The sequence below is a fragment of the Periplaneta americana genome, chromosome 15 (genome assembly GCF_040183065.1).
Source record: "Periplaneta americana isolate PAMFEO1 chromosome 15, P.americana_PAMFEO1_priV1, whole genome shotgun sequence".
In the NCBI taxonomy this organism is placed as follows: domain Eukaryota; kingdom Metazoa; phylum Arthropoda; class Insecta; order Blattodea; family Blattidae; genus Periplaneta; species Periplaneta americana.
Genome location: NC_091131.1, coordinates 53,299,491 through 53,322,102, shown reverse-complemented (window position 1 = coordinate 53,322,102; position 22,612 = coordinate 53,299,491). Strand labels below are relative to the sequence as shown.

Genomic DNA, 22,612 nt, shown 5'->3' with positions numbered 1-22,612 from the left:
AATATAATAAATAAATATTCATTGTTCTAATTATTACCTTACACCAAAGACTAGATCAAAGATGTGATATGATATATTTATTCCACCAGCTTATATCGGTCGTGATGGCCCTTCACATTTCTGCACACAGTGCCATCACTCCCTTGGATACATATTTTTCTGCTTACGCGTTTTTAAACTTCCGGCTATTACATATAAATGACCCTGATCGCTTTTCTATTACGTCACTCACTTTCCTTCCCTTTTTTTCTATTTACCCTTCCCTTTCCTAGGTATCTATCTTATTCTTACTAATCTCATTTAACTAAACAATCACTTCTCTCAACCTCTTATTACTTGTTCTCAACACTGTTTACATTAGTTGAACTCTTTCATAGTTGTCAACTTATTTAGTCACTTGAATCACTAACGTTCACTGACCACTTATTCCCATTAATCTACTCTGTATATTTTCAGACGAAGTAGTTTCTACAGTTTCATTACATTTCCATTCCCACTTTCTTTATTATAAGTTATTTGTATCACTATTTACTTATTATCACTCAGATCAGAGATGTATCAGGGAACTCAAAGCTCTCCTGTGGTCATCCCTTGGGGAGATTTTGACTTGTTAACAAGTAAACTCGACCACGTCGTCACTTCTATTTATCAGTCTCATAATGTAAGAAAATAAAAAAAATTGAATTACGTAAGAAATTTAGGGTTACTCTTTTCTGTGTAGATCGCAGACTACCGCGATGCAACTGTCTAACACGCTAACTCATTGCTTTCTATTTCCGTAGCACACATGATCGGAAGAAATGTCAGAAAAGAGTAGACGTTCGTAGACAAAACAATGGAACTGCCTTCATTCTACGGTGTAAGCATCAGGCTGCAAAGCGGGTGGACTAATATTGCCGGGTTAACTATTACAGAAGTTCTCTCAATTAGTATTGTTCAATAACTTAACTGTGAATATATTATTTCGTGCAATTTGTAAATTGTGATTACTTTATTTAATTCCAGACATTATTATTATTTACTTAGTCAACTGTCTGAACCTCTCAAATGATACCGAAAGAAGACACCACTTATGAGGCAACTAGGCCAGGAGATAATGTGTACGGTGGCGAATTCCTTTCCCCTATTATTATTATTATTATTATTATTATTATTATTATTATTAAATTGCTACACTCGAAGTGTTAAAGCCGTGCAAAAGTATGATGATATGCATTTCATGTTTTAATCAACGTCGAAGTATTTTTAATCTTTCCCTACGAAAAATATAAAATGCTTGGTTTTAAGATGCAATACACTATTACTACTGGGTGATCATTTCAAAGTATGTCATGACGTCACTGTTGTGAGTCAGCGATTTGAAGAGAGTTTCAGCTTTTATGTCAGAGAAGTTGCCTATCAATCAAGGCGTTCAATCTGAACTTGAGAATGTGTACGGTGTATCTTGAACGTCATAGCAACAGATGGAGGTCTGTACGGTCTGTGTGCTACCATAACCTCTTTCAAACTGTATTTTGCGCGGGCAAGTCGTACCCAGGGTATTTGTTATCATCGGTTGCGTACGGTAACTTCCACAACACAAATCAAATGCTCCGTGTCCATGTTGACCGTCGAAGTTAATGTCAACAAATACTGTACGTTAGTAATCGTCTTAACCCTCTCCCCATATCCCGACAGTAAGAAAAAAAAACTCACCTCAGTACGTGTTTCCAAACAGTTCACATTCCTGCCACTACCGGCGTTACGGTACGTATCGGTTAGTACTCTTCTGAATGAACGCCGTACTTGCCAGGCAACTTCTCTGGCACATAGGTAATACGCCTCTGCGTAAGATTGAATTCTCTAGCCACATGACGGCATACAGCGAGCCATGACACACTTTGAACTGAACACGCAGTATAATATATTAGTAGACGATTTAAACTTCCCTTCATAAAAAGGAAGGTCTTACATAAGTGAACATTGAATTTTGGTTTACTAAGATATAGCCTATTTATGTTCCAGTTCATTAAAGTTCTTTACATAACTGCAGTTATAGGCCTACATTAATAGTTGCATTAAAGCTCAGTATCAGGTTTTAACATCATTTGATTTAGAGCATGATATACAGAGTGGGCGAAAAGTCGCTTTCCCCAAACACTTCCTTACATTGAAATACATTCAATTTACATTTGATTACACATTCCTTTACAGATATTGTTCATAATGAAGGCCCTGTTTCTTGATACCCAATTCACAACGTTCAGACACTGATTTACAGATGGCAGAACATAACTCACGACTTTAATCGATTTTCACGAATGACTGAGTTGCAACAGATGATCGGTTTTTGAGCAAAAACACTTTTCAGGATACCCTGCAGCGAAAAATCATATGACTCAGATCGCATGATCTGGGTGGCCATTCTGTTGTACTACGACGGCAAATCCAGTCAAGTAATTGCTGATTCATTAAGTCCCTGACTCCTACACCAAAATGAGGTGGTGCTCCATCCTGTTGTAATATCAACTGCATAACTTATCGGCAAAACGAGGGCTGTTTTCAAGACATGGCATTGGAAAAACAGTTGACGCACGAACATGGTTGCCAATCCACCATATATTACACCAGCTATTCGTTTGTTCATATACTAAAGTGAGTTGAGTCTTGCACTAAAACTAGACTCAAGTGCAAGATAAAACATCTTACATTAAATATTTAATTTTAGAAATTGTATTAATAATTGTAGGCTATATCTATGTTTAAAATTATGAAGTGTGTATACGTAAGTTTTTTAAAAATAATTATATGTATGTACTTTTTTCTGTGAACTATAAATATAAATATATAAATAAATAAATATAAATATTCGTTTGTTCAAGTTATAACATATATATGTGTACAAGTATGAAACCTAAGAACGAATATTGGGGAAAGCGACTTTTAACCCACACTGTATAATGTGGTTCTTTCCCTGATAAACTGACTCGTAAACAATTAAATTTAAATGAAATTCGACCGTTGTAGGTCTACACAGTGAAACGGCAAACCCAGGGATGCAAGAAACTTTTATTTACATGAAAATCTCGAACTCTGTACTTTTGCAGAATCACAATATTTCTTCTTTACTGTTCATATAAAGAGACGGTAAAACCATTTTTAAAATTCTAAATTATATTTTAAAAACTATAATATCTTACAACACACTTAAGAAGTTTTATTTGATTTTCTTGGATTCTAAAATTCCGGGGTTAAAATAATAAATTTAGATTTTATCACATTTCTTTCTAAAATTGACAATATCAAATTTAGTAGAAATCTACCTGTAGTGAACACAACTCATCATATGGGAGGATGGGAAAAGGCTACGTAAAGTGGTAGTCACGTATGCGTAAAGCATAACAAATTGATGTTGACATAATGTTTGGCACCCCTGTGTCATCCATCCTGATTGGAATCGATTTGATGTGCGGTCACCAGCGATAGCTACTTAACTCTGTACAGTGCGCAGATTTCCATTATCACCGCACAATCCCAATTAATCCTCTGGGATCCGTTAGTGAGGCAACTGCAGCTTCATTCACATGTGGTCCAACCCCTGTGACGTTCTTTCATTGTGGCGTCCCCGACCTGCCTGATCGGAAATTAGATTCAGGTTATTCAGAGTTCGCATGACCCTTTGATTTCAGTATGTACTGCCTGTACAGAAGCTATTTTCATTCCAGATCACCGCAAACTTACAACTGTATTACACATTGTAATAGTCTACACACACAAAGTGCCGATTAATGCGATGATGAAGGGGTGGGGAGGACTGGATTTTCACTGCTCTACTCTGTTGTACCTTCCTCTTTCTTCCATTATTCATTAATTTTCTGTAAGTATTAATCCTAATGCTTTAATTAAGTTTTATATAAGTTTCTCATTTATCGTCCTTTCATTATTCTATACTTCATTATTTTATTCTTTAAATTTCCACCGTCAACTCTTACCTCTTTATTTTTATATTTTTCCAGTTCTCATCTCCATATTACTATCTCTTATTTTTCCAATTTTCTCTCTTTTCTTCCTCTTTCATTCTTTCTTTATCAACTTCATTTTCTTCAGTTTTCTATTTTTCCTTAAATCTATTTCCTCCCCCTCTCTCTCCCATCCTTTCTTTTTCTGTTTCATCTTGCCTTCTTCAATCTCTATCCTATCTTCCTTCATATTTTTCATGTTCTTTCATATTTCTCACGTCTTCCTCTCTTTTCTTTCTTCCTTCCTCTTTGCCTCTAAGTTTCCTCCCTTTCCGTTTCGATTCATGTGTCTTTTCTTCCGTATTTATTTTAGACATCTATTTCTCTTTCTTTTCTTCTCTCATCCATCTTCCTTCCTTTCATTCGACGCTGAGTAAATTCTGTAATTGAAAGCGTCTTTAAAAACCACCACCACTTACTTACTCTTCCTCACCAATCTTCTTCACTCTTTCTCATCTACCTATCCATCTATTCTCCACCTTTCTCTCCTCCAGCCACGGTATAGCTCAGGTGATAAGCGGATATGCCTAATCTGGAGTTGTGCTCGGACGTGTGTTCGATTCTCAATTGGACTAATTACCTGGTTGAGATTTTTTTCCAAGTAGGGCGAATGCCAAATAATCACATGGCATATTCTCGGCCTCATCTCGCCAAATACTATCTTCCCATCATCAAATCCGTCGATGCTAAGTAACTAGTAATTGATACAACGTCGTTAAATAAGACAAAAAATTCTCCCTCCCATTTTCTTTACTCTCCTCCTTTCTGTCACCTATCTTCTTTACTCTCCTCCTTTTCCTCATCCATGTCCGTTATGTTTTTTCAACCACCTTTCTTCCTTTCTTTCCTTCTTCCTCTTAGCCGTATTTTCTTTCCTTTTCATTTCATCCTCTCTTTCTTGATTTATATTCTCATTGAGCTTTTCTTTGAATTATAAAATATTCAAAATAATGGGCAGTTTAAAGTTTATTTCGATGTTATGGCAAGATGATATTGTGCTATTTAAGAATTTTGCAGCATGTCACAGAAACTAATGCAAAAACGAAACCGGAAACGAAAACCATTACATTAAGATCTTACAAATAATTATACTATGGAATAAACAATATGACTCCGTAATTTTGTAGAAAAGCATATTCTATATGAAGTTATATTAATAGGAACTGTACATTTAAAAATACAAATAAACGCGAAAACGGTTTAATTAATTTCAAAACATAAACCTTTCTATCTTGTTCATCAAGTTTTTGGAGCATATTGGTGTTTGCCTGAACCATGTTACATCGATTTCTTAACACCATCGCATATGAGAAAGTGAAAACCGAGCGACGTGGCAAACTCGTCGCCTATAGCAACGACAATAACAGACGCCTCCACAAAAATAATAATTCTTTCTCTCTCTCTTTTGCCCTGCGCGCGGTAAACAATGAATTATGTCAGTGAATTAGGAAATGAGAATTCGTATCCAACATTCTTATCTAAATACCTGGAACTTGTCGAGGTCACTGTTACACCGAGAGTGAAACTTTTCTTTGCAGACTTATTTTCTTGGAAGTACAGTACTTCGCTTCGAGAAATACATCTTAAGTCTAATAGGCGCTGCTGTTTATAGCGCGTGGAAAAAGCTGTGCACTATTTAACGGACAGTCGGTGAGTCTAAGCCTAATGTACATGCTCAGATTTAGCCTATTACTGTAACATCATGTTTACTAGTCATAGTTACTATGAAGTAATTCATATGGCTTTTATACTTTTCATATACTGGATTATAAGCTAAAATCACTCGACTATCTGAACTACCTAATTATTTCACAATTTCGAAAAATCAAGTTAATTGATTCGCTTTCATTTGATAGTATAAATCTTTAGTGTTCAACCTTCGATCAATTCATAGGCCTATATCAGTTGAGTCACGTGTTTCTAATAGACTTCTATGCTTTAATGGTCGAGATCGGGGGGGGGGGGGACGTCCGTCCCTGCTATAGCCGACTTATGGCCTGCAACACGCAATACCTCTTGTATGCTAATTCAAGCTGGAGCTCTTTTTTTCTACAATAATCGTTCGCGAAAACTGCCCGCCAAATGTACGATATCTGACAAAGCTCGCGAATTCGCAGCAGTCTTAAACTGCGCTTTTAAGTATCTATATAATATGTCGACGTTATCCAAGAGTTTATTGAAAAAAAATGCGAAAATTCCCGAACCTTTTATAATGCAACAAATTTATTTTGCATCACAAGAATGCACATCCTAACATGATAGTCTTGTAAAACTTTTTTCAAACAAAATAAATAATGTGTTTGAACATCCTCCTTACTCTCCTGATCATGTTTCTAGTTTCAATTTGTAAGAAATGTCTGAAAGAAATATTTTGAAGACACTGATGATAATGACAGTAACACTACAATTTTTAGAAATTGCAACAAACAAAATGGAAAATGTTCTGAACAATAGAAAAACTACTGGAATTCATGGCATGTAGTGTCCCAAGTTTGCGAACTTGTCAGACCTTGTATGTTAATCTAGTCCACGACTATAGAAATCACCCTTTTTTATCAAATCAGTTTAAGTTCAGAAAATATCTTACAATGTTTAATAATGTATAGTGAAATTAACAAATTTGTTAATTCAAAACGATGAAAGCATTTGTTCTCTTTCATCAATTTCGTTTGTCCTTCTTCTGTGCCAACGAATTCTTGACGACATGATGTCGCTTTAATATTGGAGCACAAATGGGATATTTCTGCATTCTCAAATATATATGTCTGTTAAAATGTACTCATAATCATTATAATTTACTACAAGGATTAAGTTTGAAGGCCTGTTTCAGTTTCAAAATGGTTTAATATTTTTTTCTGGCTTCCATTATGGTTTTTAATGAAGCAGTTTATGCGATCCTGCATGGTTCCATTCGTTTTACGCGTTCTTTCCATTTGTACTTTTATTCTCCTATTAGATCATTGAGATTTTTTTAGTTTTGATTTGCTGCTATACAGGGTGTTTCCGAGGTGGTGTTACAAACTTTCAGGGATGATGGCGAAGGGCTCATGTATCAATTTGAGATAAGGAACCCTGATCCGGAAATGACCGAGTCGAAAGTTACAAGCAAAAATAGTTTTGTGGAAATGAAATAATTTTATTCCTCTGTACACCTTATTTATGTGTATTTATCTGTACATCTTACACATACTGTATTCATCTGACGTTGTTTACGTTGTCTACTTATAGTATTCCATTCAATGCGCTGTGTGAGGGGTGGGGACAGGAAACTACACTAAAGCAATGCAGATAGCGTAATGTGTAACGGACATGGTCGGTCCTGATATGCACGTCTGTAGACAGGAGTGTATGTGTACAAGTTGCAGTGTCCAGTCAATCAGTCCTAGTGAAATGGAGGAGTACACGAGAGGGAAATATGCAGACCTGATTTTCGAATACGGATGAGCCAATGGGAACAGTAGACAAGCTCACAGATTGTATCGGGGCAAGTACCCACGCAGGAGACATCCGGCCCATACCATCTTCCCACGACTGTTCCAAAGGTTAAAGGAAAGAGGGCACGTGGTGCCAAATTACAATTCCATTTCCACACAACTATTTTTGCTTATAACTTTCGACTCAGTCATTTCCGGACCATGATTCCTTATCTCAAATTGATACATGTGCCCTTCGCCATCATCCCTGAAAGTTTGTAACACCACCTCGGAAACATCCTGAATAGTAAGACTATATACGATCATTTAAATTGTTACTTTAAAACTTCTAAGTATTAAGCGATTCCCCGAGCAGGATTACCAACTCTACGTTTGGTAGCCTTGTAAAGAGCTGTTCCCTTGCATCTCCAGGCATGTTCTCTCATGTATTAATTCCGCGAGAAGAGTTGCCTCTTCCGCCATTGAATTCCGTTGAGGGCTTCGTTCGTGTCACCTCGAACATTGTCTCTATTTAATTTCCGAAAGGAAGGATGTCTTTACAGCCAAATGAGGCTCCTCGTTCTCATCGCTTCACCGACCTAGGATTACTATTGAATTATAGCTGTAAGATATGTTAGAACATGGAAATAACAGACAAAAATGAAAGACATTTGAACAGTTTACTCCAATTGAAACTGATCCACGTGAAGGTAAAACTCACTTTGAAGTAGGAGTGTCCGCGACTGCGCTGTCCTACCCAGAGGCCGAGCTGCGGAACCGTGAAGTTGCGGTCCAGGGGGCGAATAATACGTCGGTACAGCGGGTGGCAGTCCACTAGGAGCTCCACCTGCGCGCCGCTCACAGACACAGCCACCTTATGCCACTCGTTGTCTGCCAGACGAAAAGGGAACGTCTCCATTTTGGCTGTAGTCTCGTGTTGTACTTTGTAGTGGAAGCGAATCTCATCCTTGCGACCACTCGACTGCAGTTCCAGGTACCTGCACAACACTGCAATGTCATGAGACTGCCTCTCAGGTACCTCTACAACAACACAATATCATTAGATTGCCCTCTATAAGCAACTTTTCGAAATGAGATGCCTCAAGAAATCATGCACCGTCTTGAGACTGCACCTTATGAGAACTCCTAGGAACGAATTGGCGCTATACTTGTATGGACAATATATTAGGCTATGTAGCGTAAAATTATGTCGGCAATTGCGTTTTAAGCTACGTAATTTATTAATTTATGGTATTTGTAATCACAAGGAATGCTTTTTAACGAAAACAAAATTAAATCGTGAAATTAACTCTAATAGCATACAGAAGTTCATAGAATTTTCTTTGTTTGAAAGGAGGATAGGTCTATAAAACTATCAATGAAAGCCACTTAAAATAGTAACTCCGGCTTGGATTCCATCGCACAAGAAAAGCAGGTAGTTAAGCGGCGATTGTCTAGAGCAAATGGAAAGAAAAATTATCTCAGTCCAATTAATTGGAGCAACATTAGGGAAGAAGATAAAATAAGACAAATGACAGAAATGAATTTATAGCTTTTTATGACGTTTAGCCTACAACAAAATTAACAAAATGCATGCACGTAAGAGTGAAACCGATATTTCATTTTTGTTCTGATCTTTATTATTACCACTTTTGAAGGTTATAAAACTCTCTTTCGCCAACTTTCATAACTTTGGAATACCACGAGTAGAAATCAGCACAATATGAGAACAATTTTGCCAAAATATAAAATTGATTTATGAAATAAACATTTTAATGCTAACATATCTTTTTTCCTAGACCATTCGGAGCAGGTTTACATAATTATTTGCAAAACAAACCGTCAGAGTTAATAGTTAGTTCCGTTCATATTTAATATTCTACCAAATAAAATAACTTACAATAAATCTGCACAATTAAACAGACTTTCAGCCACCGGCGTAGCTAAGTAGGCTAAGGCACTTGCCTGCGCACCCGGAGTTGCGTTCGGGCGCGGGTTCGATCTCCGCTTCGGCTGATTAGGCCTACGTGGTTGGTTTTTCCGAGGTTTTCCCCAACCGTGAGGCGAATGTCAGGTAATCTATGGCGAATCCTTGGCCTCACCTCGCCAAATACCATCTCGATATCACCATTTCCATCGATTCTAAATAACCTAGTAGCTGATACAGCGTCGTTAAATAACCAAGTAATAAACAGACTTTCAGCATCATCGAACTCTTACCTGAATACAACAATAATATAACAATTATTTTTACATTGAAGAGAGCAAAAAAAAAAAAGTTTTGACACTGGTTGGATTTAACACTGGGAACAGTAGAATGCAAATACCTTTTCTAAATTTTCTGGTGAAAGATTATACCTTATTATTAGTTTATATTGTTTTGAACGTTGAAAACCCATGAAATTTAAAAAAAGAGAAGAAATTAAGTAGGCAGCAGAATTGATTATTTAAATCCGTTGAAAGCAATTTGCATGTATGTAAGTAGATACGGCAACACAAAGGATTTTCACTGTATTCGAAAGAATGAGTGAAGGTGGGACAGGAACCACTTTATTTTGGCTTCTAGAATTCATTGACGCGATGAGTTCAATGACTCGTAAAGAGGAATTTGAAGATTTCACTTATCCTTGGAAATCCCGGAGTTTGGTGAAATTGGTGGCTTGGAATTTTCAAGCGTTTCATAAAAAAACATCTTTGTTGTCTCCCTATAAAATCCGGAAAGCCTGGTTCAGTGACAATTACAGAAATATTAACGGAGAGGAAAAATCGTGCAAAATATAAAAACATTAAATACAGAAGTCCTTACCAGAAGATTATAAGATACGATTTTTGGCGCTAATCGCATTCTACACATCGTAATCATGAATATCCCAGTTTCCATACAGCTAGCAGAAATGGTTTAGAATATGAAATTCCATATTTTGCCTGTCACTAGCCATGCAATTGCAATGCTGCACAAGTACCCGAGAAATGTCACGTGAGATTTACTAACTTATCTATTTAGCCCTACAATGACATTCACTATACTGCAATGTTACGAGACTTCCTGAGAGCCGCGGCTTGGCGCCTGTGCGTCCACTCACCTGTTAGTGCCATGAGCGAAGGACACGATGGTGCCGACGTTGGACTCCTCCTGGCGCAGAGATGCTGCCACGGTGAACTCTGAATTATTTCGCAGCAACCCTACAGCCTTCTCGTAAACCTTGGCGTTTAGTCTCAAGTCCCTGTGTTCGCCTGCAAAATACATTGTAACGATTACAGTTAAAGCAGTTCGTTGCCTCTGTAAGGAGTTGTAAAGTTCTGAGACATATGAACAGAGTGTTATGAATTCGAACCTTCACTATAAATGTTTGGTACATTTAACTGGACTACTCATGTGTGGCTGATCCAGCGATTAGGTATGTTATTTCATATCTGTTGGCCTCCTCGACGATGAATAATAATTGTGATCTCCTGTGAATTTGAAGGCGATGGAAGTAAAAGAAAAATAAACTACACATCATAAATTTACGGCATGTGGAAAAACATAATATTTATATAAAGGTCAGTGTACTTCAGGGATTAAAAAAGTGAGCAGCACTATCATTGCCACAGACATACATTTTCTCCACTCTAGATGCCGAAAGTCGATTTTTCACACAGGGATGTCATTTCAATTTTGTTTCGGTGGGGGGATTTTTTTTTTTTTTTAGGGAAAACCTTGTAGCTTATATCGCGTGGCATATTCCCTATTTTCTCTGAAATGAACTATTTTCCATTTTGTAAACTGCGGTAAATTTTACCTAAAAAGAAGGATTTAAACCATGTCAGAAGCACTGGACATATCTTTTCCTCCATTTCGTAAGTATTTTTAAATAAGCTGATAACTTAGTTCAACTCTTTTATGGTCAGGTTTGTCCCGCTTTACATATACAGTTTCCACACATAGGTTTAGTTTTAACTTCTATTTGCACGATATATGTAAATTACATGCACTTGCAGTTAATATGACGTAGATGCGAGCGAATGAACATACGATTTTACTGATAAATAAATTTTAATTTCAATTAACAAATAAACTATACTTTCATTTACAATATGTAACAGCCACTAATGTAGCAATGGGTAACGTCTTTGTTTCATTTAAGCAAAATCATTAACTAGCTCGTCTTTTATTTATTAAGCGTTTATAGAAGTGAAATATTTTAATATTAAAAGTAAGTTCTCACATTCTTTCTTTAGTAGTAGGTACTACTCAATTATTAATTATTTTTAAACATATTTGGGGAGGGGACAATTGCCCCTCCAAACCTCTCTAAATGACGCCTCTGTTTTCACACATTTATGTAAATTTACTTCCATCAAAGAAGCCACTTTTTACGATAAGCCAGTATTGAATCTATAACAACTTATGTTTATGTTCAAGAACATTCTGGCAATTAGTCGTATTCATGTTTTTCTGAAAGTAACAATATTTTTTCTACACTTGGCTTCACTTGTTAACACCTCTTGAGAATTTCGCTCAACTCTAGATATTCTCAAGTAGCGGGACATTCTGGGTCCTGTTTCATAAAGCTGAAAATTCCTGCAATCATGATAAGTTTACAAATACGTCAGAATCTTGCAGCTTTGACAAACACAATTTGTGAATTTTCAACAGCGTTTCATAAACATGACAATGACAAAGTGTGTGTAAACATGTAAATCGATAGCAAATTATTACTTCCCATTCATTTCTTACTTTTATAAAAGTAATCGATGCGAGACGAGTCAATCTATAATGCACGCCATTACTGAATTTGTTAAAATTACAGACCACCGTTATAAAATCAATTATGAACAGCGAGAAAATTACAACTCTAAATTTGATTAAAGAGAGCAACAACATTTCTGTCAACAAATGTTGCCTCATTTTCAAAGGAAGTATACTTTCTTTTTTATCAAGGACCCATTGATAATTCCATAAACTCTTGGCAAATTGACCGCTCTTTTGAAGAACTGTGGAATGGCATGCACATCTGCTGTCGGCCAGCGAACCTCTGCTCCAAGTAATGAGTGTGCCAAGACTTCACTAACGTTTCGAATGCAATGATGAACAGTTCATTTCGATAAGCCATGTCCATTAGCAATCAAGTGATACTGAACTGGATTTTCTATCCAGTGTAAGAACACATAATTATTCTGAATCAAGTGCTTTATTTGTTTTGTGCAGCAAATATCCTCTTTTGGTCATTATATGAAGGGTTCAGAGTCATAGTGGGCCAAGCACCATTTATTAAATACGGAGAAATCAAGAGTTAAAGTTAAGTGAATAACTTAGTTTAATGGAGATTGACATATCATTTAGTTTTAATGTGTATACTTTATTTTACTTTCTATGTGTTTCCATTAAATTATGGTAATAACTTAATTTTAACCCTTGTTTTCTACGGTTTTAGTAAATGGCGCTTGGCCCACTATGGTTCTGAACCCTTCATATATCATATGTTGTGTTGCTAATACGAAATTTTTCCATGAATACGGAATCACTGAAAATATAATTTAGATTTATCTTTTCTTTAAAAACCTTTGTCCTGCGTGATTCCCTATAATTATCATCACTTTCTCTACTACTGCTGCTAGTACTAAGCATGACTTACTAAACAAAAGTATTTTCCCTAAAATTCACACCAATATTCCATCAATATTCCATTGCCTCAATTGCAATATGGCTTAACTACTGCAACAATACATTGTCAACTTCCTATGACATACGAAACATGAGGAATCAGAAGTTCATGATAATTCTACAAATGTAGAATTGTCAACAAATGAAGTGACACTTTTCTGTTTCATAAAATTAAATGTCAGAAAAGTCTTCATAAGTTATAAAATTTTGCCTGTTATGGTACAACTTTTATGAAACAGGAATGTGACAAATTATGACAATTATACAAATTTTCACGATTTTTCCTGACAGGCGGAATGCTTTATGAAACAAATTTGACAAATTGTAGAGTCGTCATTTATTATTTGTCAAAGTGACATATTTACAATTGTCATGTGTTATGAAATAGGTCTCCAGACCTTGCAGTCAATGTGATGCAAGAGAAAGTAGAAACGAGGTAGCGTCCTACGAAAAGGGATTCTCTGGTATGAATAGAATTAGAGTTTTTCTCAAGTTTTCAATCGAATATACGACCTCTTGGGTCGTGTCAGACCATTTATAACAATATAATAAATTAACACACTTATACACGTCATATAATTGGATTGAGGGTATTGCCAGACTGAACTGTCGTAAATAAAAAATTAGAATATGTCGACTGAGTGTTCAAAATAGAAAAGCATTGGTAGAAGGTCTACGAATAAGGTTGAAATGCGAGGTTGGATAATGTACCTAGTCACTTAAAATCCATCAAAAATAAAAGAAATATCATTAATAGAGCTGTTAGTAGGGCAAACTCGGCTAATTTCGTGACACGGCTAATTTCGTAATATTTCTTTTTACATTTATCACGAAATTATACCAGCAACAAATGTAATTTTGATGATATAGTATGAACGGTAGAAGATGTACTATAACATAGATTTTGTTCACTTTGCTCTTGCAGAGACATAAGCGGATTTTTGGGAAACTACTTTAAGAGTTGTGAATTTGCGAGTGAATACACCATCCGATTTCCTTTGTTAAAAGAAGAGTTTTTTGCTGTGTTTCGTGGTCCAAATTATTTTCAATTTAAGTACTGACAGTATATACTTCTCGGTGAAAAATATATGCTTATCAATGCACTGATTATATAACAGAGCTTTATCTTGTGAGGTCATTTTCTTAGCGTTTTTCTCATTCCACGAGGTCATTTTTTCTCATTAAATTTTTTTATATAGGCCTACCATAACAACACACTCTAGTGAAAGAAGTATCGAATGTATGAAACGTAAAATATTTGTGTGTGTATTCAGAACATCGCCGATATATTGTGCATGGCGCGCATGTTGCAGATGGCAGATAATCGCAGGGTCAAATGTGGAAAGAAATACAATATAAGTGATATGAAAGAGACAATTAATTGTGTTCTAAGAAAAGAAAAACTGCAACGGAGAGACTCATCTTTTTTCTTGGCAAGTTCGACGAGAACCAGGAAGGAATCAAAGAGTCCTACATTTCCAGCCTCCCAAGTAAATTAAAAGAGGTAGACAACGAAACAGTATCTTCAGGAGCCAAACAAAGATCTGTGCTTAAAAACCGAATGATAAGCGTAATTATTTTTGTGCGGATCTTGCTCAAGAATATTTCGAGGACGACAAGCATGGTTAAAGATAGATTCAGTGTGTCAGTTGTGATCAATGATTTCATTAAACATATCAAGGCCTTTCACAATACCGAAAGAACCTGAATTGTTTGAGTTGTAGGTATGAATCTGACTGAGGAATTAAACAATTGAATGAATATGCCTGAATATTTTGAATTTAAGGACTATCGCGAAAATACCTTTGTACTATCACGAAATTATACCAACTCTTCTAGAGTGCTATTTTTTTTGTATATTTGTATTGATTGTTTGTAACCATTCCATAAATTTGAGATAAAAATGCTGATATGTAACTTCCTGAACCCTAACAATGTACGTACATTAAAAAAAAATATTTTTTAATTTGAACCTTATTCTTGCACCAAAACCTTAGTAGGCTATCACAAAATTAGCAGAGTCTGTCCTAAATTCAGAGCGAGACGATATTTTCATCTTTAAGTGCCGTATTCATAGACAGTCTTAGCGCGGGCTCCCGGTGGTTGATCAGTGAACTAAAGTTTTTCGTATTCATAAACCAGTGTTAGCGATATGATACGATATGAATCCTGTACAAGTAACCAGTCGATAGCCGGGGCTAGTTTAGCACGCTTATAGCGCGGGCTAGCGAAATGTCTATGAATAGCAACCTAAGTAATCAAGAGACTCGGCTGTATACGATATACTTTCAGTGAAAAGTTACTGACGAAAGATTAAAATGTAGAAAAGGTAAAGAAATGTTAGACGCTTATTCATTAAATTAAATAGGCCTACTTATAAAACCTGAAAACAATAAAATACATTCAGAGTAGTATCTTTTGGTCAGACGATAACAAGTGCAACAAAGTTTGTCGAGTATCTTCAACTGTCAATGAATATCTTGTTTGAATGTATGCACTGTTTATACAGTACGCTCTGTCATGTGTTGGCCGTAATGCTTCCTGCAGTTAAATCCATGGACATTATTATTATTATTATTATTATTATTATTATTATTATTATTATTATTAGTTAAGGGAGATTTATACCGTCCTCAAGTAAAAACAAACGCGTGAGGCGCGGACAAGCTATCAATTGTACCTGCAGCTTGCGTATTGTTTGATCAATATAACACTTCCCGCCCATTCATACGGTCATGTAAACAATGAAATATGTGGACCAACAACGGCCTAAGTTCCAGGATCGAGGAGCTAGACTGTGAAATGAAACTGAACAGAAAAATGACACAATGTGAATGACAGGGAAAACGGATCCTCTGAGAAAACCTGCTTCGCAGTCACTTTCTCTGCAGGAAATCTCATCTACCTGGGATTGAATGGAAGTCTCTCTGGCGAGTAAATGGCAACCGACTTACAACAAACATACTAGGCCCACAGAAAATGGATATTGCGCTATGTAATGTAACTAGTAATCTATAAATTGCAGTCAAGTAAAGCGCTTTAATAAACTGGGACATAAACGTTATCTTTGTGAAACAAAATTTCATGTTCACTGGTGCCTTTTTTTTTTCTCCATAAAACACATGATCAAAATGCTTTCCATTATTTTGTATACAACATCCTTAACTTCATACATATTGTCAAACAAGTTTGCATGGTGCTGCAGTTGGTGAAATAAAGCTACTATCTTTTCCGGTAATTTCACAATAATTGTCGTCGGTGGATTTTCTATAAATATGGACTCCCTTAACATACCCCATATAATATGCATCGGATAGTGTAAGGTCAGGTGAATGCGATGGATAAGGAAAATGTGTCCCATAGAAAATCATGCGTTCCCAAGTGTTTGAGTAAAGAGAGTATCTTTTTGCCCGTGTGGCTGATAAGAAAGCTTCCTGTACGGCTTGCGAAACATTCGAAAGCTACCTGAAAAGTGTTTCAAACTTAGGTCATTTACACGTCCAAGTCCGTAAGTAATACTCAACAATAAAGACTTTTTTGTATCTGTTTTGAGAACCATAATTGGACGGAGTTTCGCAATAAGAGACCAAGCGCCAAAAACCTGTTTCGATATATTGGTCATTGAAATGTTTTTTTTTTTGTAAAACATTTTATGCAAGAAGTATTATAACATTATTACAAAAAATAGCCCAAATAATACCAAAAAAGGCTAACCGATTTTTAATAAGAGACCAGCAGTTGAATTAATATTTCAAAGCAAAATAAATAAATGAATTTTATGCAATAAACAAATTAATGCTTGTAAATAGCAGCAAGTCCACACCTGTGGAGTAACGGTTAGCGAGTCTAGCCGCGAAACCAGGTGGCCCGGGTTCGATTCCCGGTCGGGGCAAGTTACCTGGTTGAGGTTTTTTCCGGGGTTTTCCCTCAACCCAATATGAGCAAATGCTGGGTAATTTTCGGTGTTGGACCCCGGATTCATTTCACCGGCATTATCACCTTCATCTCATTCAGACGCTAAATAACCTAAGCTGTTGATAAAGCGTCGTAAAATAACCTACTAAAAATAGCAGCAAAATTCAGATATTGCATTCTTGATTTTTTCCGAGTTAAATTAGCCTGCCATCAATAGATTTGTGCAAATATCTCATTTTTTCAAATTGTCGGTTGGTCTATTATAGCCTACCTCCGTCAAGCACTGAATTTACAATATTATGTCTACATATTCTGGAAAATAAATAATTACTTGGCATCTAGGCCGAGCGATAATTTCACTACTGTTTGCTTTGCAGCACACTGTACTTAAACTGCCTTTCTCGCTCTAGCACTTCCTAAGGCCAGTCATCGATGAACTCTATTCTGAACTCTGACCACTATTTTACTCTAGATACACTGCAGTTTGTTTTGCTCATACTTCTATTTTCTGTTTTATTTCTCATTTGTCCTTCGGAGACCTTATAGGTCACACAAGATTTACTGCAAGCACATACGTAGACTCAGTCGCTACCCTGGTCCTCAGATAATACAGGCTATTTGATCGCAAAGAAGAAAACTTGATGGTAGCGAGAAACAGTCACCGGTAATTTTGTCTGGAGTCTTTTCAGAAACATTATTCATTTATGGACCGTAAAGCCATTATACGGAGTGTCTGCCTTCTTTCCCTCGTCAAGGAAATCATGCTAAGGACTACCACACCTTCAACATTAACCGCTATATGTCGGGTTTGAACCTGGGAATCGAATCTAATGCCAAGCATGATATGCAATGCACCACCAAGAAATTTATTGCCGAGCAGGCTGTCTAATGGGACTTTCTATTGCATTTCAACTTAAGGGGAGGCAGAAGTGAATATTTCAAAATCCACAAAATTTATCCGATTTGTTTGAAATTGATCATGGATACTATGTTATTAGTAATGGACATACCAAGTTTCAACTTTCTAAGTACAATAGTTCTGTAAATATTAATAATTTTATAAAAACTTTATATCGTTTGATATAAAATGCTCCATGTACTATATTGTAAGAAATATTCAATATTTCTTTTTATTTATATGTTCAGAGAAGGTATATAAATAATGATAAGTATTAGTTTATTATGGGAATAATATAGTAATACAGTTATCTTAGTTTTAATTTCATACTTTTAAACGGCACAAAATCAAAAACTAACATCGGGATAAGAAAATAAAGATAATAAAAATGGAAAAAAAACAAATTTTCATTTTTTCTTCACTTTTGTTCGAAAATTTCACCTCTGCCTCCCCTTAAGATGAAATCAATTGCAGATTAAATGTAAAACGATATTTTACCGTAGAATAAATTATTTAAGAAATAATTGAGTTCATAATAAATCTTCGTACAACTTAGTATGTTAAGTTATCCGTTAACGATGATGAATTAACTCTCCTTTATGAGGCTCTTTACCTTAGTGTCATTTTAGAATATTTTACCAGCCACTTCAAGATTGGAGTTAGAATACTCTTCTGAATACAGTATTATTATTATTATTATTATTATTATTATTATTATAATTATTATTATTAAGTTATTATTATTATATTACTATATCATCATCATCATTATTATTCAAATTAAGCAGGTTTTATACTTAACATATTGTGTGCTCAATTAATGTTCTGTTTCTTTTTTCCAACATTCCTTGTCATTCCAATCCCCATACTCCAGTCTTTTCTCCCTCATGCTGCTGAAAATTCCATCCGTCCATGTACTGTAAATCTTTGGTCGTCCCCTTCCTTTCCTACCAGGTTGGAACCATTCTATTCTTTGGCAATCCATCTCTGTAACCTTTTTCAGTATCTATACCATTTTAGCTTCTTGTTTGTACGAGGTCTATTATTGAATTTTGAATATTCACCTTTTCTGTAATCACGTTGTTACTTATTCTGTCTCTTCTACAAATTCTTGCGGAGCGCCGCCAGAAATCAGTTTCTGTTGAAAATAATCTTGATTCTGTTCTCGATTTTAGCTCCCATGTTTCTGCTCCGTATGTTATTGTACTACTTGTAATATTGTATTAACATTTTAATTTTTCTTTCAGAACATATATTCCGATCTCACAAAATATCATTTAATTTTGATGTTGCAGCTCTTTTCTAGAGGACTAGTTCTTTTTCGTCGTTTATTAAATTCATTCAAAACCAGAAGTAAGTGTAAGTTAAACCAACATAAGTTGAATAGTTATATGATAGAAAATTTGTTATTAAATTGTGTAAATATTGTGTATAATCACTATTTGTGAATGCATCAGTTTTAAGATTAAGTTTATGTACTTTTGAACTATTAATAAATAATACTAATAATACTAAATTCATTCAACTTTTCATAAACCTTTTTAGCACTGAAATTTTTCCAACTAACAGAGCTGGCCTGATGCGTTCCGAAATCAAAACCCTCAATCTAGAAGACCACGGGTTTGATTTCAGGTCTCCTTCCACTACAGTTCACGAACTCCCTCTGACTGTCCACGCAACCCTGGGTAGCGATTCATTACCAAGATTACTTCATTATGTACTTTAATATTTTTATTGTGACCATGCTGCTGTTATTCTAGATAAACAGATACCATGATCGAGTAATACAATAAAACCAGTCTTTGTGGACGAGAAGAACGGGCAGATAGACCGAATTACAACTGTATATTTTAATATAAACCTTGAATCAACGATGTTGCTTGAACTTGGCATAAATAAAATGTACGAAAAGCGAAACCGTAAAAGCGATTCGCGTTTGTAGAACGACGAATAGATACGCACATTATGGCCATTAACTCTTCGTCACAACGCAGAGAGGCAATCTCACGACAAGCCCAGATCAAAGTGCCATTAGCGGCTGACTGCTCACTGTCAATACACTGTGGAGAAGAATGGAAAAAAAAAGTTCGGCATATGCAAAACTGTTACATTTAACACAGAATGAAAGTGCTTGTTCAAGCTGTTAGAAACGCAGACCCTATCAATTGCCGCATAGGCTTACGTACAGCAAGTGTAAGAAAAAAAATATAGAGGTTAATGGCGAATAAAATAACCGCTTCTACCCTTGACCCATTCCTTCTTCATCGTCTTTCATTTTTACTCTCTCTATTCCTCCACTTCCATCCCTTTATTTTCTCCATCGATTTCTCTCTTACCTTCATACCAACCCCTTCCTCTTGTCGCCTTACCAAATTCATCTTTCTTTTCAATTATTCATCTCTCTTTTCCCCTAGCCTCTTTCTTCTGAACTTCATAGTTCCCTCTCTTTTTCTCCTCACTCTGCTACAGTTTTCCTATTATCTTCTTTCCTCTTCTCTTGCTATCACATTTCCTATTCCATTCTGATTTAATGGTCGTTACAGACGCCGATGATGGTTTTTTGGATTTCAATTAATTATTATTTGTCCCATGAAATATATTTCATTGAAGGGTCACAACTCTGTGACAAGGAGTTACATGTAATTAGGTCTAGTCAGGGGTGCCAACCATAGGCCCGCCAATGTGAAGCTATAAGGACAGTACATACATATTTGTATGTAGCAGTAATTAAAATAAGAAATTAAACACAAGGAATAATTCTAGAACGGATCCTCAATTAAAGCAGTAAGTTTCGAATTAAGTGCGAAAAGTCCAATAGCATTCATAAAATAGTCCTGCCAAACCACATATCTCGGACTGGAGAAGACATCTTGCGCCATCTAACAAGAAATCTACTATCTATCTACTGTACAGGTCATTATTTATCTCGAGACACCAATTAGCGCGCGAGGGGAAGAAGAAAGTGGACTGGGCAATATCCCTCCCTGGTTATGCTTTCACTTGCAGCTAGCTGACAAATAAACCCCTCACCGTAAGGTTCTTACTATGAGCATGCATTTGGTTTCACGAGATAAAGAAGTGAAGTGAATTAAATTTAAAGAGGGGCCACTATTACGATCCAGCACTGCGATATTTCAAGATTTATTGCGCTAACTCTCAAAGTTAGGCATAGTCCCAAACCCACACCATCTGACTACACTAAGGTTCGCTGCGTACCTAGGTTTCGAGCAGGCAACCTCACTCGTCCCTAGGCCAGCCCAATCCGTGCGTCGCCAGACGGAGTTCGAGAAATACTATGAAATAACGAAATGGAGAGATTTTGACGGAATGATGTAGGTGCCTAATATGGGGAAACTGGAGAACTCCGAGAAAAACTCTAACTACGACCTTGTCGGCCGGATCTTTCATGAAAAATTCCGGACTTGACCGGGACTCGAACCTGCGTGACAGGCTGGAGGTCTGACCACTCAGCCACCGCAGGGGACATGAATCAATAATAAATCAATACTAAAAAAACACAAGTCACTAGGAAGTTAACTGTTCTCTTCCATCGTTAATCTATGTTACAGTGGTGTTTTGTGAATATACACTGAGTTTACTCCTTCATGTTCCTTTACTGCATAGTAAAGAGTGCACACGCATCACTACATAGCAACTCACGCGAGTTTGTTTACACAGGTACGTTCTGTTTGTTCTGTTTCTGTATGTTGTTCATTTTTTTTCTGGGATTGGTGGATTAAAAACGATGGGTATTTTCTTCTCAAAGAGTCATTTAAATCTCAATAATCATTTTTTAATATCAGAGGATAATTAAGTTTATGTCGAAGTTGTTTTATCATATTAAAAAAAATACCAAAAGCCTAAACAATTTTTTTATGAAGAACTTGTGAAAGTATGCCTTCTTCCAGCAGTTGAAGTTTTGTGCCCAATATAACTGATGCCTTACAAGAATAAGTGTGTCTCAAGAGACCTTTACTAAAAGAACGGGCATTTAATGTTCAGAGACATGAAAATAAATGTTATCTTTTATTTAACGACGCTCGCAACTGCAGATGTTATATCAGCGTCGCCGGATGTGCCGGAATTTTGTCCCGCAGGAGTTCTTTTACAGGCCAGTAAATCTACTGACATGAGCCTGTCGCATTTAAGCACACTTAAATTCCATCGACCTGGCCCGGGATCGAACCCGCAATCTTGGGCATAGAAGGCCAGCGCTATACCAACTCGCCAACCAGGTCGACGAGACGGTTAAAATAAAGCACATTTTAAGTCCTTAGCACTGGATGAGGAGCACGGATTTAACAGCTACAACTCGGATGACAATTTTTATTCGAGAGATTGAGAACATTGTTCAAATTCCAATCTGCAGAATACACTCAATGTGTGGCTGCAGCTCAGTCGGCAGGTGCGTTCGTGTGTTACAGTGGTAATGGCTAGTCGTTCATGTAAACGTTTTCAACAGTCTGCAAATTCAAACTTACCCAAAATAACCATTAAACTCTGAAAATTCTCAGCAATGATACTTGCTCTCCTCATATTTTGACATGGCATCTTATAAGCCTTTGAATTTATTTCTTAAAGCTTATCTTTTAGGGAAAGGTGGAGATAGTTATTACCAAAATTGCACGACCGTTGGCATCGTAGCTCGAGGAGATTCTTCTGAAGGTAGACGTTCATAATGTGCATGACTTATCGATATTCAGAGTAACTTCAGATTATGAAATTATTGGTCCTTTTTACA

At 36.2% G+C, this 22,612-nt stretch overlaps 1 protein-coding gene across 5 annotated transcripts in view; it reads right to left on the bottom strand.

The window, feature by feature from the left end:
- Positions 1-22,612, bottom strand: part of LOC138714939 (protein kinase C-binding protein NELL1-like) — a 236,528-nt gene that overhangs the window by 42,054 nt on the left and 171,862 nt on the right. For 4 of the 5 annotated variants that reach the window (XM_069847235.1, XM_069847234.1, XM_069847232.1 and 1 more), the window contains exons 3-4: positions 10,495-10,645; positions 8,133-8,409 (exon numbers count right to left, since the gene is read on the bottom strand). In XM_069847235.1, the coding sequence (XP_069703336.1) occupies positions 8,133-8,409; positions 10,495-10,645 (428 nt within the window). Of the gene's footprint in view, positions 1-8,132; positions 8,420-10,494; positions 10,646-22,612 lie in introns of those variants that run through there. The other variant, XM_069847237.1, reaches the window with a different exon arrangement.